General features: G+C 43.1%; 1 protein-coding gene across 1 annotated transcript; it reads left to right on the top strand.

Moving 5' to 3' along the window:
* The first annotated feature begins 1,775 nt into the window (after positions 1–1,775).
* BCL7A (BAF chromatin remodeling complex subunit BCL7A) lies at positions 1,776–18,863 on the top strand. Its single transcript, XM_088525129.1, has 6 exons — positions 1,776–1,947; positions 9,920–10,001; positions 13,357–13,453; positions 14,745–14,912; positions 17,037–17,158; positions 17,771–18,863. The coding sequence occupies exons 1-6, from the start codon at positions 1,856–1,858 to the stop codon at positions 17,840–17,842; spliced, it is 633 nt and encodes a 210-aa protein (XP_088381255.1). The 5' UTR covers positions 1,776–1,855; the 3' UTR covers positions 17,843–18,863.
* The last annotated feature ends 83 nt before the right edge of the window (positions 18,864–18,946 follow it).

The following is an 18,946-nucleotide window of genomic DNA, read 5'->3' as shown; positions in this document are numbered from 1 at the left end:
GTGGAAAATCGGGATTTTGGAGATGGTCAGTGGAAGTATTCCTGCTGTTCCAGCACGGCTAATGCCTCTAATACCTTCTTACCTAGGGTAGTTAATAAACAGCAGTTTAAATGAACTGATGCTGTCCTGAAATGATATTCTGGGAGAAAAGCATGAAGACTCTGCCGTTAACATAGATCTTGTAGGCCACAGAGCCATGAGCACGTCCAGAAACACAGGGGCAGCTGCACAGAACGAAAGGGCAGGTGGTGCCTCATATTCCTGCACCGATCGCTCCTGTTCTTTCCTAGCATCTTCCTAGAGCTCCTTTCAGGTTGTGTTTATGCCAGATGAAGCTACTCTGATGCAGTCTATTTTCATTATGCTAAGGCAGTTACTTATTTGTAAAACCCGACAGTAAAAGAGCAAGGTAGAAGTATTGTATTGATTCTATGCATAGACCAATGTAATATACAGAACGCTTGCCTGCATCAGCCTGGATTTGTAATTACACAAATAAATCCACCAGCCCTCAGCAAAGCAGGGAACGCTGCATTCCAAATTAAAAACAGGCTTCCATTTTGGTCTTTACAACTTGTGTTTTTCTTTCTGAAAGTAGTAGCTCCAATTAGTAGTGTAATACCAATGGGACAGCATTTTACAGTGTTTGTATAAACAGCATAATGAAGCTGGTACAAGTTGCTGTAGAAAGATCCGTGAAGAGCTGTTGAACACGCTTCCTTCTTTACATCATCCTCAGCATCAATTTGAATAATAATGTAGGCCCTTAAGAAGCGTTCCTTTCGGTGGCAATGTTGTTAAACAGAGGTGGCTGCTACGCACCGTGCAAGTGTCGGCGGCTGTTCAATTAGCGCAAGCAGCAGGATGTGCAGCCAGATGCAGGTTACAAAAGGGGTCCAGGGCAGGGGCACGGGAGCTACTTGATGCTGGAGATCAGAGCGGGACTTTTTGTGCCCTCTGCTCAATTACTTACACAGGCGAGTGCTTCCATGTTACCTGTGCTGGACTCGGTCCTCATCTAACTGGAATCACCCCGATTCCATAGAAGTTATTGGAAGCATTTTAGGCAGCTGAGAAGCCCCACAGACACGTTAAAAAATAAAAGAGGATGTTGTGCATTGGTTAAAAATGCTGTCTCACAAAGCAGAGCTGTTGTTCAAAAGGCAGCGCTGCCCGACACGGCGCTGGACGGTGCCACCACCGCTGGACGCGGCTGCCGCTCGGACACCGGACAGCGGGGCTGGGGACCCTCGGGCTTGGTCCCCGCTGTGGCCCGCGTTCCCGCGGGGGCTGCTCTGCGGCCACCTCCAGGTCCCATCTCGGTCCTGCGGACACGGGCGGGACGGGGCGACGCGCGGCTCCCCGTCACGTTGCGGCGCCTGAGGGGACGCTGAGGCGACGCCCCCGCCCCCTTCGCTCTCCCACGGGCACCGCGCGCCTCATCACCAACAAAGGGCCCAGGCGTCCGGGCCTCCCCCCCACCCCAGCCCCCGCGCCAACAAAGGGCCCCGGCGTCCGGCGCGCGCTGCCCCCGCGGCGCCTCTCCCGCGCGCGCGCGCGCCCTCGCCCCCCTCCTTCCCGCCCTCCCCGGCCCCGCCGCGCGCGCGGGCTGCCGGCGGCGCGGGGCGCGTGCGCAGTGCGCGGGCCCCGGCGGGCGGGCGGAGCCGCGCGGCGCGGAGCGGAGCGGCGCGCAGGGAGCTTTGTGCGCGCGGGCGGGCGCAGGGACACCCGGAGGGACGGACGGAGAGACGCCGCGAGCCGCGCCGAGCCGCGCCGGGCCGAGCCGAGCGCCGCGCGCCCCGCGGCCGCCCCCTTCCCTCCCTCCTTCCCCCCCTCCCTCTCCCCTCCCAGCAGCATGTCGGGCCGGTCGGTGCGGGCCGAGACCCGGAGCCGGGCGAAGGATGATATCAAGCGGGTGATGGCGGCCATCGAGAAAGTGCGCAAATGGTGAGCGGGCCGCGCCGCGCCGGGACCCCGCGCGCGGGGCCGCGGTCCCCGGGAGGCCGCGGGGGGCGGGGGAGCCGCCGGCGCCCGGCAGCCATTTCGCTCCGGCGAGTCACATGAAGGCGGCGGCGGCGGCGGGCGAGGGCCCGAGGCGGCTCCATTGTGCGGCCGAGCCGCCCCCCCGGGCCGCAGCCCCGCGGCCGGGCCCGGCTCCCGCTCGCCGGGCGCCGCGGCGGCTCCGCGCGCCGCCCTCGCTCCGCTCGGCCGCGGCCCGCGCGCGGCGGCTGCCGCTCGCTGGAGCCGCTCGGGGGAGAAGAGAGGGGGAAAAAATCGCTTAAAAATGTCCCTGGGCAGCTCAAAGAGCTCAAATTCCCTCCCGGGATTCGCCCCCAGGCCCCTATGGCTCTTGCAGGAGCGAGTCCCGAGCAGGGCCGGAGCTGGAAGGGGTGAAAGAGCCGCTCGGATTTGCCCTAAATCCCATAAGCGAAGTGTGCACCCCTTGAGAAACCCTGCCCTTTTGCTAGGCCTTAAAAGTGCTTTTTTAATTCATAAGCTTTTATCTTTCTTTGCTTCTTTTTTCCAAAAAAGAAATAAAAATCAAGCCAACGTGAGGCTTAGACAATACAGCCGTGCGCTGAGGCGCCCGCTGCGTGCGGCGGGTTTGGACGGGACGAGCGGTGCCGCTGCGGCTCGGGAAGGGACCTTCCCCCCAGCAAGTTGGCTGCTCCGTAGCCTTTGTGCACGTGTCTCAAAATCCTCCTTTAAACGTGTGAAATCCGCAGAAAATCTCCCGGGTTCGTGTTAATGGGCATAGCTGGGCTGGTTTGGATCTGGTAAAATGAAGGGGGGGGCTCTTTTCTTGTAATCCGCAGCTAAATGCTTCAATTTCGTTAAAAGGGGAGAAATGCAGAATTTAAATGTGTGCGTGATCCCGGCGGAATGGATTGCGGTGCTTTAAACGGCCTCGAGCCTGTGAACGGGCCCGTTGGCTTGAGCTGGACAAAGAATGGGAATGCGTGTCCGATAATGCCGGGCACGAGATGGGGATTTTGGAGAATCCCTTCATTGTGTAGGGAGCGGAGCAGCCCAAGGATTACAGCTCTGCTGGCTTCAGGAACTATCCTCTTTGCCGGTGTTTTTAAGTGCTCTTTGCTGGCTTTTGGGCCAGCTGCAGAGGGCCAAAGCCATGCGATAGCTTGGGACAGTGCTTGTTATCCAAGGGTGACGTTTCTGGGTGTGTGGGACTGTTTTATTTGCGGATATTTCATTCATGAGTGCAGCACGTTTCCTTTGGATCCTAGTTGTGGATTTTGGAGAAGGCAGGAGCTTGGCCATTCAACAAAATGCCTAATTTTTTTTTTGTTCTTGGCAAGAGCTTTCTGCCATCATGTCAGTTGCTATGGCTTCCCCTATAAAACAGAAATCTTGGGGTATAAATAGATCTTGTGCAGTTTGCCCCTCCTGAGAGAGCCTGTTTGAAAAAGTTGCTGTTCAGACTCGGGCAGAGTTTCTCCTGATGCCTGTCAGAAGTGTTCACGTGGCTTTGTGTGTGTGCATCTCACACGCTCACACAAATCGTATTTTTTCCTATTTTTAAAGGACTCATGATTTACTGGTAAATCTCATTGTTTTTTTCACCCCCATGTGCTCGCTTGCAGCCCAGCGCCCTAGAAAATTAGCAGGAGAGATTCTGTGTTTTGTGGCTCAAATGTTTTGAAAAGACTTGAACTTTACACACTAGCAATTCCTACCTCTTACCAAGAGCCACATAGGCAATTTTCAGTGTGCAGTTTCATTTGCATAATAGGAGCAATTTGTTGCCATCCACAGCTTTTCTGTGGAAATGCAGCCACTGAGGATTAAAGTACCTTGTGTGCAATGCTCAGAGGATTCTCAGAAGGGGATTTTGGGGGGATTCCACGCGCCGAGCGCCGCGTTCCCGTCCCGTTCCGCAGACTTGCGGAGCCGCCAGCGCTCCCTCCGCACGCGAAGGTGCTGGGAGCGCTGCTGAGCGCTGCCCTGCCACGTCCCTGCGCTTGTTTCCATCAGCACGGAGCTTGTCCTGCAGAAAACGCGACTCCGTCCTTTGATGCCGGTACCCATCCCTTAAGTGCGTTTGTATCGTGCCTGGCGCTATGGATATTACTGGAGTTTAGCTCGTAGTAAACGGTGAAGTTGTTACAGTTGCATTAATGCCAAGATTAAAACTAATCTCCTTTGTTTAAATCCCTCTCATGAATGAGCGTCTAGTTTAGAAAAATCTAGCTCCTGTCCTACAGAATATGTGGTTGTGTGGGGTTTCCGTGGCAAAATGCTGTCTTTCCACGGCCGAGAGTGTAGACCTACTTATTTTAACAATAGTTGTCACATTTCTTCCAGTCTATTAAAAAATCATCTGAGTTAAATTTAACTCAATGAATTATAAATAGTATGGAGTTGTTTGTTTTTGGTTTAAAGGTCGACAAGTGCCTGTGGATTCTAAAAGGCCCTTGAGAGAAAAGGGGCAACAGCCACTCTGTTCTCCACCAGCATTACCAAATAATAGAAATGCTCTTTTTTTTTTTCTTTTTAATAGGTTTATTAAATGGTAGAAAATGCAGAGTTTTGTGGGGCAAAAACATAGTAGTGGGCATCATGCAGTGTCAGCAGCTGGATGTGTTGGGCAGTGAAATAATTTGCCTGGGTACCCAGGGCCTCTGAACCTTTGGACATCCGTGCAGACAGCAGGACGTGGTGGGGCTGGCTGGGATCAGTGCCCTGACGTAGGGAACGCACCAGGAACGAGGAAATCCTCTTTCTTGTCACGGAATCGCAGAGTCTTTGCGTAAGTCGCGTTACCTTTTTCTCTCTGTTCATCAAAGCAGGAATCTAGGCATAGTGCTAACACTCCATAAAGAAGAGGTGAACTTGGAGAACTGATGGAAGTAGCTACAGAAAGTGCTAAATATTTATTATGGAAGAGAATTGGCTGCCAAGCCAACTTGACTGGGATGTAGTTTAAAACAAAGTATGTTGTGTGAAAATGACTTGTAGGCAGCGAGATCATGTTACCTTCCCAGATAACCCTGGCTGGGCCCTCTGCTTGTGGCCAGCTAGGGAGCAGAGTTTCTAGGCTGTGAGACTGTGGCTTTTCTGTTCATTGTCTCCTTGCAGACTTCATAGAATATTTTTGTATGGTATGTAATGCTCCAGATTGAGCTTCTGCAGGTTTCACTGCTTCCTTCTTGCGATAGATTTTCAATCTGAAAAGCAGTGAAGACCCAGAACTTCCTAGTGTGATGTCTTTAGAAAAGACCGACTGTCTGATGCTACCAGATGAGTCCAGTTGAGTCAGGCTGTGACCATTGAGACGTTGGCTGTACTTGGTCCCGCTCAGGCTGTGCTTCACGTAGTGGTGGCTGACACAAAAAAATCCTCGTGTATGTTGAGGAGCTACTTAGAAATATTGCAGTTACCTGCACACAGTTATCATGGTTGAATTGCGAGGGAGTTTTTCTGGTTCATAATTATTTCTTTCTGACTTCGGTGCAAGTCGGCTGGATGGAAAGGAGGAGTTTTAATTATATGTAGAGCCATGTTTCTTCTTGCAAGAAAAGGTGCTTGTTGCAGTGCAGAACCTAGCAGAACTTGCTTAAAAACGTGTTGCCATATGTAAGTTAAAAGGGGACGCTTGTAATGCAGCATACTTAAAGAAGCTGCGAGAGAGGGGTGTTCTTAACCACTGGTATTTTCCATTTGTTTTAATGCTATGTTCTACTTCATCCTATTTGTAGCATGGTCCAGAGGCACCATGTACATGTGGGGCTGCTTCGTGTTAGTTGCTAGACGAACATCCAGCTAGCACCAGGCGTGCTCAGCAAAGCCAGCCAAGCAGGAAAAAACCCTATTTTCTGCACCCGACGGCACTTTGCGTGTATAATAATGGCCTTTTCTTTCCCATTTCCCTTTCTCCTTTGCTTCATCCAACACGGAGGTCGTAATTCTGTGGTTTTCACCAAACTCAGTTGCAGTGCAAGTGAGTGTGATGTGATAAATTCAGCATTATGGCACCGCTTGGTGAGCATCAGCAGAACACGGGGGAACGTGCAACGCCGTCGGGGGAAACGCCAAGGCCTTTTCCTCCATCATAATATATTGGCAGTAAAGGCTTTCTGTTTCCCTGCCATCAAATGTTCCTAGCACTCGCTGCTGCTGCAAAAGCTGCCTTGACACTTTATGTATAAGTGTAATATACACTGTTGTGTTTGCTCACCGTATATTACTTTTGTACATGAAATTTGATGCTCATCTTTGGAGCTTTAGGGTTGTTCAGAATATAAATATATTTAAGACTCTTGGGTTATTTAAAAGGGAGATTTGGATGTATAATTATGTAAGTTCTAGGGTAATAGTATGCCTTGGGCATAAGGGTAAAAAAAAAAAGTGTTGATGGTGTTGATGTTAATAGTTATTGCGCATATACTTGACTGTCCTTAAAATAGTATTGTTCAAAATATAAGAGTCCTTTAACACAGTTTTAAGATAAATGTAAGTTGTTTTTTTTTTCCTATTGCATTGACTAATTTTTGAATTTATTACAATTAAGCTACTTAAGATAATTTCATTTTCTTGGTTTTAATCTTCCATGCTGAGAAATACCGTATATATATTATGTTTTGACATTTTCCTTTTATTATGTTTGGGTCATTTATGGAAGAACAGATTTAAAACCAGGAAAATGTGCTTTTTGCCGGGGAAAGCCGTGGAGTTTATCAGGCAATTGCGGGCAATTGATTTTAGTAATTAGCAAATGCTCATGCGAATAACTTAGGTTGATAGTGGTGCTCTGCCCCTTCGCTGCAGTCAGGACAGAGATCACCCTGTGCAGTGTGACGGGGTAGTCGGGAAGTGTTGCCTAGTGATTGCAGCCAAGCTGGAATAGACTTACCCGGAGCGGGAGGCTGGTGTCGGTGTCCTCGGGATGAGCGGATTCAGCAGCAGGTCCCTTTTGGAGACAGGAAGGGAAAGCGCGTGGAGAGGCCGACTTGGATTCGCAACGGATCAGGCACCAGGGCTCGGGTTCCTCCTCCTCGCTCTGGCGTTTGGTCAACTAGAGTGTTTTAGTTCGTACAGCATTTAGCAAGCATGAATAAATTGTTAATTCTAACCAAGTAAAAGGGGATGTTCCCTGAACAGGAGGTTGGGGTTGGGACTTTGCACAGAAGAGGGGAAAAAAAAAAAGGAAGGTTCAGAGTAGAACTGTGTTTTTTATTACTATTATTTTTGTGGCAATAAACACTGCAGATAATATTTTAAGCTATGTTTGCAATAAACCTCTTAATCTCTGAAGTTATTTTACCCTGTTAATCTTAGATGTCTGAAACCCCATTACATTTCTTTGTTAACAAATTTGTATTTATGCTGCCAGTGATATTAAGAGTTTTAGAGGAGTTTGTCTTTTGTTTTCCTACTAATATATAGTCTTAAAGTTTCAATACTGTAAATGCTTACACATGTAAAAATATCTGAATAATAGCAGTTCAGTGTTGGGTTTTCCTTTTAACCGTAAGTGCTTGCAGGACTGGGATGTTGGTGTAATTCCATCAAAAATATCTTAATTCCCAGTGTTGTCTGAAATACTGTGTATTGAAATCAAGAGGAAAAAAGAAATCCTACAGCTGAAGGTTATCAAAATCTAAAGGGGTATTTAAGAAGCTCAAAAATTAAAATGTCAGGGCTAACTTTAACGCTAGAAAGAAAAAGTTACTAATATAGGTTTCCTCCTGTGTTCTACAGTCTGTCCAGTGAAGATGCTGTGTGAGGCTGCTTTGAGATGCTAACAGGTATCTTGAACTTTTGGTTTTCCAGTGCAGCATCTCTAAGTAATATTTTGCTGTAGGAAAAGGCTGAAATCTTGATTTTTAAGCATTTATTCACCTCCTCCCCCACCCAAAACAAAATCCCGCCGGCAGGTTTTATTTCCATGATTTCAAAGGTTTTTCCTAACTAGAAACAAGTTCAGTTTGTCTTGTATCTGTAAAAGAAAAACAAACAAACATGATCATCTCTTCACAATTAAGTCTGCTTTCATTATTTACATGCCCTCATTTCCACTGTCATTTTTATCATGTCTAGCAATAGAGCTCCAAAGTAGCATAAAATAGGGTTTTTTGGACATACTTTAGCCATCTACTGTGCCTAAATGGATGAATCTAAACACACTTAAAAAAACTGCACTCCAGGAAGTGCAGTGGGAAAGAAATGAATCTGAAACAATTCTATAATTAAAATGTCCTTGTGGGCAGATCCAAAACTGCAGTGTTCTTTTATTTATTTATTTTATTAACAGGAAAGTGTCTCCTTTAAAGGGAAAACCAGTAAGATTGGCTTTAGTAGCAAAAACAAATGGTCAGGAGGGCGTTTGTGATATTCATACAACGTATCTGCTTTTGATTCCGGAAACTCTTTCTAAAAACGGAGATATCACTTATGTATTTGGAGTCAGATCCAGCTTCTGCCATCCTGCAAAGAACATTTAAAAAAAAACCGGTAACTAGAATGCAAATCTAGTGTTTAAATTTTTTTTTTGCCTTTTTTTTTTTTTCTAAAGAAGTAAAAAAATGCTTATTTTGAGACCTCATTCCAAATTAATTTCAGATGTTCCTGAAGAGTTAACGGCATTGGTCTGTGTTGTTAACTTCTAACTGATCCATTTGCAGAGCTGTATTGCAAACCCAGGAACCAGCAGTGGTGATCTGTGCCCTGAAAACTGCTCACAGAACCGGGATGCAATTTCCCTGGCGTTACGGACCTTGCTTTAACGTTCTGCCGTAAAGAGCTCGAGGAATCCGCCCCCTCGCTCGGCGCCTGGTCCGTGTGCGCACTCTGTGTCTGCGCGCCCCGTAATGCGGTGCCGCCCTCCGGCCACGTCTCCGTCCCGGCCTGGCCGTGTCCCGGCTCGCTTTGGGGCTGGCAGGGGCTGCACAGAGTGCTGCAGGTTGCCTGCTTCCCTCTCCTGTGGTCCTGCCGGCCCTGTCCGAGGGAGCCAGGCTCTCCTGGGTCCGAGTTCTGCATCTACCAATAATCATAGAATCATAGAATGCTTAGGGTTGGAAGGGACCTCTAGAGATCATCTAGTCCAACCCCCTGCACACGCAGGGTCACCTAGAGCACGTGGCACAGGACTGCGTCCAAGCGGGTTTGAAGATCTCCAGAGAAGGAGACTCCACAACCTCTCTGGGCAGCCTGTTCCAGTGCTCTGTCACCCTCACTGTTAAGAATTTTTTCCTTAAGTTCCTGTGGAACTTTTGGTGCTTCAGTTTGTGGCCATTTCCTCTAGTTCTATCAGTGGCCATCACTGAAAAGAGACCAGCACCATCCTCTGTACTCCCTCCCTTGAGGTATTTATATACATTGATTAGATCCCCTCTCAGCCTTCTCTTCTCCAGGCTGAACAGGCCCAGCTCCCTCAGCCTCTCCTCGTAGGGCAGATAAGGCTCTTGGTTCCAAGGCTAAAATTTCAGAACTGCCTGACAGGACCGTTGAGTGAATGTTAAGTTGCTAACAGCAGATTTCTACCTAAAAGTACACCTCAGATGGTCAAAATGCATTTAGATTCCTTAATACCATTAAACAGCTTCATGACAACCAAAAAACACCGGTCTGTCTAAAAACTATTCTTCTCTCTAGAAAGATGAGTGAAAACTGTAAGCACTAAATCTGCATTTTGAATAGCTGTTCTTCTTAACTGTGCCTCAAATCCAGATCTCATCACTGCTACTGCAGTTACCTAGACAAGTAACAGCCCTCAGATTTCTGGAAGTTAGCAGTGCTCTAACAAATTCTTGAAATGCAAAGACCAATTTGTACGATACAGCACCAAAGGAGCTCATCCTACCTAACAGCCTATTTAAATCTCTGACAACTTACAATAGTAGATCACTTTGTTTTGAATATGAAGTTTAACTTTAACTTCTTTTGCATTATAATTCTACAGGGAGAAGAAGTGGGTGACAGTTGGCGACACATCCCTAAGGATTTACAAATGGGTACCAGTAACAGAGCCTAAAGTCGACGATGTAAGTATCCTGCAATGTCCTCCGTTTTCAAGATGCAGTTTTAGGGACTCGTTTTTAGGGAAGACTGAAAGAAAAAACTGTTTAGCCTTTAAGTTAAGACTGGTATCAGTCTTGCCAACATTTGAATGTCAGAGCTCTAGGGGAAATGCTCATGTTCAGAAAGTGGTGTTGATGGTTCAGGCAGCCTTCCCTGAGTCAAGTTGGATCGATTCTTAGAGAACTACTAAACACTGGGCTTGAAACAGAGAATTTTTGTACTTTATTTGCAGTTGACTTTGAAACCTTTTCCCAATATAATAATGGAAATAAGTGTGTATATATTTGTATAAATAATATATACACATATACACACACATATATATATATAAACAATTTCTTTTTTTCCTCCGTGATGCGTTAGAGGAAAGTAGTTGCTATGAAACTGTTCAGAGAATGCATTCCTGTATCAGTGCATCTAGAAGCACCGCTGGTATTTTGCTCAGAGGCACAAAATACTGAAGTAAGGCCAGGAAAACCCTGTGGAACTGGGAGATCATCTGTATTGAGATGTCCAAATGAAGCAGTAGAGCAAATGCTTCTATTGTAATGCCCATTTTCTCATGGTAAATGTTTTGTGTATGCATCATATTTGCATTCATAGTGTGCATCAGGGAAGTACTGTTTATTTCCCATGATACAGTCACATGGCAGAAGAACAGCAAACCTGAAAATCAAAATTCACAGCACCTGTGCATTGCTTTTAGCTTTAGTTATCAATGCTATTCCTATTTTATAAATGGAAATATTGTTATGGTGAGAATACTAATCGATGGTTCCACAGTAAAGTATAGTTGGGTGTATATCACTAGTTTGGTACTCTCTTCTTGGACTATCCTGTGTTTTCATTTTATTTGAAATGTGAAGTAAGCCCTATTTGGAAGAACATTGCTCTATTAGTAAATCTATAAAATAATAGTTTTTGAATACCAACTTGAAAGAGTTGGTGTCATGGACTTGCCTTATTCAAAGTGTTCAGGGCCTATTTTTGAATAGGGTTGTTTAAAACAGAATTTGTATATTTCTGTGCCTTCGGTTGTGCCAAACATTTTCTTGACTCTGGAATTCGTGGTGAGCTGCTTGTGAACAGTGGAGTCTGTGGAATGGTCACTTGTGAATTGGGAAACCTTTCCTGGTTTCTCAGAAAATGTGCATTCTGTCTCGTACTCAAATATTTGGTCTTGATTTTGTTTTTTTGATACACTGAGGGAAAAGGATGTGCTACTTATGTGATTTTAGGATATTTAGGCTTGTGGGTTGCTATTTCAAGGGTTTCTGCAAATTATTTTCCTACAGTCAGGCGACACTTGCATGGTGGATATCATGGAAGTTTGAAAACACGTTTCTAGTGAGGTTTTTGGATTAATTTTCAGTGTGACTGCTGCCAATCCTAAAGTCAGGTTTCCTCTTAAGAAGCAAGAGTTTGTTTAAAGGTGTGTGTGCAGAGTTTAACTGCAGTATTTGAGGCATCATTTTTAAGTTGAGGGCCCAGATTTGGTGAATTTAAGACATTCCTTCAAAGCCTTTAACATCCTATGGTCACGTTCTGCATGTCACAAGCAGAGGCTGTTGTGCTGCCACTACTGCAGACTTGATGTCATAAGGTTTATCTTCAGACTCTCCAACTCCTCATCAAAACAAATCTGAATATATTTAACAAGTAAATATTGGGTAGGAGTTATCTTAGTAGTTTGTTTTTTGGCATCCTTTTATACCAGATTCAATCTACATATTCAGGAGAAGATGCAGAACACTTGCTTTTTAGTAGAATCCTGTCTTTTCTACTGCTCACTGCTTCAAAAGGAAGTTGTCTTTCAGACAATGTGGATTAGATTTTTCTTCCCTCCTGCATGTCCCTAAGTCATTTTACCCCTTTAAAAACAAACAGAAAACTGGAATTAGCTAGGTGAGCTCTTTCCTCCTAATAGTTTTGGAAGGTTGTTAGGGAACCTCATAGGTTTGATAGCTAAGTGTTTTTTTTTTTTTTTAAAGTCTCAGTTTAAATTGCTTGCAGTCATTCTATCAACATTTCTTTTGTATCTCTTGTGCCTTTCGGTCTTGGCGGGGCAATTACTCCCTAAGAGCAATTATATTCCCTTTGAATATTAGTTTTGCAATGTTAAAGAACTCCATATGCTTTCACCTCAGTTCCATATATGGGAGTAAAATCCGAGTTATTCCATTTCTTCTCTAAGAAGCAAAAATAGAACAAAAAAGCCAAATAGTATGTTAAAGATAGATGGAGAAATCCTTCTACATCTCATTTGTTGAATTTCTCCTGCAGTCTTAGGCTGTGGTTTTATTTTCTTCCCTTTTGGAGGTGGTTGTCTCCTCCGCGGGGTTGGGTCGAGCCTTGCTCCTAGGGCCGGGCTTTTCACGGCCTCCTCGGCGGGATCCTCCCGTGAGTCCCGTTACGCCACCTCTTAATTGCAAATGCTGCATCTCAAAGCAGACGTTGCCCACGTGATGGGTGCCCCTGCCTTTGTGTTAGTGCTCGGAGCGGGTGCTGTTGTTTTGGTCATGAGCGTGCTAAGACCTATTGTTCATGCAGGGTTTCTTTCAATCTTTTTTTATGCTCTTTGTTTTATGCCAGTCTGGTTTCTCTTCACTGATCTTTTAGTTTTAATGAATAAACAGTGTTGGGTGTAGGGAAGGAGGAGGTCTCTGCAGTCTTGGTCATTGAAAAGGAGGTAAATAGCTGTGGTCTTAGTGTTAAAAGTCCTGGATCTGTCTCCTCCTTGCTGCTGTGCATTCATGCATATTTCCAGGTGCTTTCCACGAGCTTCCTGATAAGGAAAAGAGAATATACCAAGCTTTGAAGCTGGGAATTAATGTACGTACTGTACAGTGAGCAGAAGTGTGAGCTCAGAAAACAAATAGTGTCCTGGGTCTCTGCTCAGTGATGTTCTTCCCTTTAGATGTTGCAGCAGGGCTGCTTTTGGCCTTGCGTTGGGAGCTCTTTGGGTTGGTTGTGGTTACCCACATGCACCTCCCAAAAGCCCTTTACAAAGTTTTACAAAGGTTGTGCAGTGGTTTGAAGATGCAAAACATGCTCAAGTGCTAACCATTGCTGGAGTTTCTAGATAAAAAGCTAAATATTCTAGTGCTTTCTGACACTCCCAAAGAATTCAATTGCAAAAATGTCCCTGTGATCATTGGGACTGATGTGTTCTTGATAACTGCAGTGGTTCTTGGGCTTATTTCTCACTTGAAAGTGAAGCAAGATGCTTACAAAGTAATGAGTGGGAAGAGTTTTATATTGAAACATGATATTTTTCTTTCCGGTGCTCATCTGCTTGGATACATGTCTTTTTCTCAGAAAAATAAGAATAAGAAAAAAGGCAAAGATGAAAAATGTGGCTCTGAAGTTACCACTCCAGAAAACAGCTCCTCTCCAGGGATGATGGACATGCATGGTGAGTGGCAGAAGGTCAGCCCCAATTACCCTGTCAAACTACTGTGAAAATAAATGCTAACCATGTCAGATTCTGCATTAATCAGATATATGGACAGCACCATGTTTGGGCCGAAGTGAGAATTATATCAGATAATTCAGTTAGATTTCTGTTTTGTAGATGTCTTAATGGTTATTAAATGCCATTTTCAGTTCAGCTATGTGTGAAAGTAAGTTCTTGCTGGAGCTGAATATGAAATAATACATATACATATATATATACACACACACATCTACAATCCAGAATACCATGCACTTATTTAAGTAAAGTACTGACTTGTAGAGCTTGGTGTTGGGGGGGTAGGGGAGGCTGCTGGTTTTGTACTGAGGTTTGTGCTGGTTTTTTGCTTGCTGGACTGTATTTGAGCTCGTTCTCAGACACTTCAGGTGAGTCAGGGCAGGAGCTACATCAGGGCAGTGCTGTGAACGCAGCCTGGGGTTCTGCTGCGTCTTCCTCCGGCTGGGAAGTCTTCAGCTTGCTAAAATGATCCGGTTAAAAAAACAACCAAAAAACAAACAGCAACAACAAGAAGCATTTTTTTTCTTGCCAAAGTCAGACACTGTTAGATCAACTAATAAAATAGTGCGAGTTGTGTGTGTTAACATGGTATTTATTACAGAGGAGCTTTCACAACTCAGCTTTTAAAAAATTTTTAGATTCTAAATGTTTGGGTAGCAGGTAGGGCTGAGAATATGGCAGTAGTTGAGCTGATTATAGAGGGTCACTTTTAGGTGGGATGTAAATTTTTTGTTAAGTCTTGTTCCCCCATCTGTGAAGTGAATATAATACTTTTTTATATATAGCTTATCAATAGCATTTTTAAGTCATACTGTAAAATTTCATGATAGGCTTAATCTGATCTGACTTCAGACTGCTCTGAAAAGAGAAGGTCCCATCACCAGCTTATATGTTCCTGTAGTCCTTTGGATGTAATGAGCACACAGCTGCAAAGTGAGGTAGATGAGCTTGCATACCTAGCATACAATTTAACTAATAATGTTGTGTCTTAAAAACACCTGCAATACAGTACAGGCTGAAAGGGCAGAAATCATTGCGGTGATGGTGTAGAAAAAAATTAAACGTAGTAATGTTCTAATTGCTTCTGGATTTCCTCAGCTCTCCAGCAACCAAGACTGTGGCCTATGTTATCTGGACATAATAGATGAAAAATAAAATATGAAAAATTAAGATGTTCTTTATATTCAGATCTTATAAAACTAGAGTGACTTGCTATTAATTCTCTTCTTAACAGATGACAACAGCAACCAGAGCTCAATAGCTGATGCTTCTCCAATAAAACAAGAAAACAGTAGTAATTCAAGTCCAGCACCAGAACAGAATTTGACAACACAAGCGGATGGCACTGAGGTGAAGTCCGACGAACCTCAGACAGAAGCCAAGGAGCAGCCTGGTTCAGAAGGTGGGCTGACACCGTCCTCAAAGTTGAGCAAAAAAGTTATCCCTTGGTTTTGATGTATTTTATCTACCTGTGCATTTTAAAGACTGAATAATAATGGTGTGAAAGAAACGGCTTTTGAATTTTCAGCATTTTGAGGTGTTGATTGAAATGTGTCCAGCCTCTCTTGCTTCCCAGTGATCGTTCGTAGAGCAAGAGAGGTCAGATTAACATTCAAGGTCTTTCTAGAGTGTTTTTTTAAGAGATTTTGTTGCTATTATAATCTCAGTCTTCAAAAAATCATTTAAAATCTGCTGTAACTATTCAATCACACAAATCCTAGGAAGTGTTATTCTAGGAGATTAGAGAATATTCATTACCTAGCATGAAAGTAAAAATGGAGATGAGATTTTTATTGTGTAAACTAAAATTTAAGCTGCTCTGTTCAGTCTTCTTAGTTACTTACTCAAAAGCTAGTTCTGACTTAGGTCCTAATTTTCTAAAGAAGTTAGAATATTTTACTGCAGTTCTTCACAGATTAAAAATATATGGGGGTTAAGAGATTGTTCTAAACCTTGCTCTTTGAGCGGTATTTTGGGTAATTGGAACACACTCTGTATTTATATGATTTAGAAGATAGGTTTCTTCATCCTATTATAGCAGATAAAGATGTCCTTAACACCATTCTAATAATTTGATTGCAGAATTCTTCCCATAGCAAAGCAATTAAATTATGTCCTACTGATTCCATTCTTAGCTTAGCAGATCCACTAACGCATTTAAGTTTAGACCTTTTATCTTGGTTATATGAGGTCATTGTTAATTGGGGTTGAAATTTGACAACTAGTTATCAAATTGAAATATATCAGAAAGACACAGCCTTAAAAGAAAACCTCAGCTGACCTTTTCAATTGTGCTGAAGTGTGTAAGGGTTTCCTCCTAGGTTTAATATTGTCTGAACCTGTTTGTGTAAGATTATTATATAGCATACATGCTCCCATAACTAAATTTAGATTCAGGGAGAGTCGTGCCAGGTTCTCTGGATCAGTTCCAGAGCTATTTACTGTAAAATGAAGACGTATCGACAAAAAAAAAAAAGCCTTATTAATATGGCTATGTGCTGTGTTTTTACATTTGTTACATAATTCCTCATTTTCTAGAATTGATGTTTGCTCAAAGCCTTTGAATTGTGATGTTATTCAGCTGCACAGGGTCAATGACCTTACACATCTTTCATTAGTATGGAGGCATCAGGAAGGTCCCTCAAAACTAGGATGAGAAGGAAGAATGAGATCCAGTCTTTATACCGTTGTTGGTGTGGATACAGAAAGAAATAGAACTGCTTTTCTGTACCAGGCTTTTTGGACGAAACTTTCTCAACATACTGTGTTCGACTTTTAATGAAATTTAACCAGTAGAGACTGCTTAAATCCCCCTATTCTCTCTTCAAGTGGATTGAGTGCTTTAACTGTGAGCCCTGCAGTGTAAGTCATGTTTTTAGAGGGATAGAAGGAAAGGATTAAAAATATATATATAGTGTAGGGTGGAACTGGGAGCAGGAAAGAGCCATTGCAAGCTGGAAAACTTCTGCACTTGAATGGGCCAGACATATTCCTTTAATGGTTAAGTTAACCAAACGAATTTCTGAATGCTAACCTGAAAGTAGTGGCAAGAAAGAAAGTGGATTTTAAATATATGGCTGAATTTGAGTTGGGATCATTTGATTCCATTTCCTTAACCACACAATTTTAGGGCCCTTTTCGGTCGCAATTCAGTGATTTCTGTCGCAGCCTCTTCCTTGTGGCTCAAAGGAAGTTTCATCCCTTTTACAAAGTTTATGTTGCAACTTTATTTGCAAATAGCTCTGGAATAGCAGGTGATCCAGGGCACATGTGAGCTGAGCTCCCTCTAGGGACCCATCCCAGCAATTGTGTCCAGCTGGGAGCGGGAAGGCCAAGGTCTCTGCTCGAGCAGCAGCGACCCGTGGTTTTGGCTCTGGAGTTTGAGCTCCGTTACAATTTACAGTATTGTTTATATGAATTATCGTATAACTTTTTTATTTTGAGGATGTTGTTAGTGAGAGAACAACCTAAAAACTCCTGCTGAGCTCTTTCATTTGTTGTTTAACATGGTTTCTTGAAATTTCAGATACCTCCGACGAACAGAATTCACAGTCTTCAATGGAAAATTCTATGAACAGTTCAGAGAAAGCAGAAATTCAGTCCTCTGGAGAAAACGATGTAATTACAGAGGCATCTAAAAACACTCAGGTAACTTTTGAGTGCAAAAGAATTTGGAAGAGAACGTTTTTCTTAAAAGGCAAATGTAAGGAGATCATTTCGGCTCATTTCCTAAGGTGATGGCAATAAAGCAGTGGTAGAGTATTAAATAGACATTATAGACTATTAAATGTATATGAATGTATCTATTCTTATGGCTCATTTTGTTGGCTTCCTGCATTTCGTGCAACTTGAACAGTAACACTAGAACAATCTGGTTTACTTTTCCTGTACTAGGCTGTGTTAGTTTTGTGAGGAAATACTAAAATTTAATATTACTAATGAATTCCTTGGACTTGTGGAGCTAAGGGCAGCCCAGGCATAACCCTTCATCCCCCGGGCTGGTGCATGTGGAGTATTTGCTAGAATTTAGCCCTTTGTCAGCAGATGACAAGAAGTGTAAAGAAGTTGAGGTAAGATGGAACTGGAGGAGTGATTCCAGGAAGTAAATTGACTTGTTTTGTCATTCTCATATCCAGGGATTATTTGTATTTTGTAAATAACACACCAGGGAATTTGCTCTTGCTTCTTGTTTGATGTTTATAGCATCTGTGATTCAGTGCAATGATAACATGATTGTTTTTCTTTTCCCCCCCTGTTAAGGACTCTGAAGGAGTGCCACCTTCTAAAAAGATGAAAGTAGAGGCTTCCCAACAAAATGTTGAAGAGATTTAGACTATAGATTTTTCTGGTCAGTTTTTATGTAAGGTACATCAGTGGGCTTAATTATAGAACAACCTTACTTAAGCATCTTCTCTTGGATGAGGACAGAACTCCTAACTTTTCAAGTTTACCAAGCAAAAATCCAAGAAAGCCTAACAAAGGTTTAACTTCTCAGACACTGAAAACTTTTTCCTGTGAAACAAACATTGAGAACTTTTAAGTTACTGTCTCTGAAATGGTTGGAGTAAACAACTCAGGAGGGGTCTACGCACTGTTTCTAAAGTCAAAATTACAATTATGTTGCTGCTGTATTTTTTTTTTCATTTCTCTATTTAACAATGTAAGATATTTAAGGATGGTACAGGTCAGTTATTAGCTTTCATGTGAAGTTCATTGTTCTGGCGTGATGTCTGCTTTTGTTTTGTGCCTTGTGTTCTGAAAACAGTGCTAACTTTTAAAAGTTGTTTTGCAAAAGTTTCCTTTGCAAAGTGGCCTATGTTTGTATAATGCCATGTAGTAAGGTTTTTGGTTGTTTGTTTAGGGTTTTTTTGTTTGTTTTGGTTTGGAGGATTTTTTGTTTTTTGTTTTTGTTCTTTTTTATTTTAAATCCCTGGTGCTTAAATTTTAATAAATACAGATCAGGAAGCCATTTTCACTCTTGGAGTCCAAGGAGAAAAAGGAGCTTGATATTTTATTTTAGCAGCTATAGTGGAGATCTTTATTGAATGCATGGCATTCGCAACTGTAAATTTGGTCTTCTAAATACTTAACTTCATCAGAAGTTAACATCTGTTTACCATTTATAGTCCAGATCTGAATATTTCCTATAATACAGCAGTTAAAATACTTACGTATTAGGTCCAGATCTCTGTACTGGGTACAATTTTCTTTGCAGAAGAATTCCACTATGTACATAAATAGGATCAAAGGGATTGATGCACAGTGAATTTATTTTCAATTGGTCTTTTTTGATATCAGGTTTTCACTGAACTGGATTTGATTGTACTGTTTCATTAGAAGACGTTTACTTCTATGTTCGAGGTCAATATGGTTTTTGGGATTTTCCTTTCATTTCAGCAAGTCTTGTAAATAAGTCTTGTTGTTTCCATAGTTTCT

This window comes from Tinamus guttatus, unplaced genomic scaffold (assembly GCF_059628265.1).
Source record: "Tinamus guttatus ecotype Peru unplaced genomic scaffold, ASM5962826v1 Tinamus_guttatus_pri_ptg000223l, whole genome shotgun sequence".
Taxonomy (NCBI): Eukaryota; Metazoa; Chordata; class Aves; order Tinamiformes; family Tinamidae; genus Tinamus; species Tinamus guttatus.
Note: the sequence above shows the minus strand (reverse complement) of the source record. Positions and strands in the feature narration are given on the sequence as shown.

Coding starts and splice junctions, on each gene's coding strand:
- BCL7A (XM_088525129.1), top strand. CDS start 1,856: ATGTCGGGCCGGTCGGTGCGGGCCGAGACCCGGAGCCGGGCGAAGGAT. Junction 1,948..9,919: donor ATCGAGAAAGTGCGCAAATG/GTGAGCGGGCCG, acceptor ATAATTCTACAG/GGAGAAGAAGTGGGTGACAG. Junction 17,159..17,770: donor AGGCATCTAAAAACACTCAG/GTAACTTTTGAG, acceptor CCCCCTGTTAAG/GACTCTGAAGGAGTGCCACC.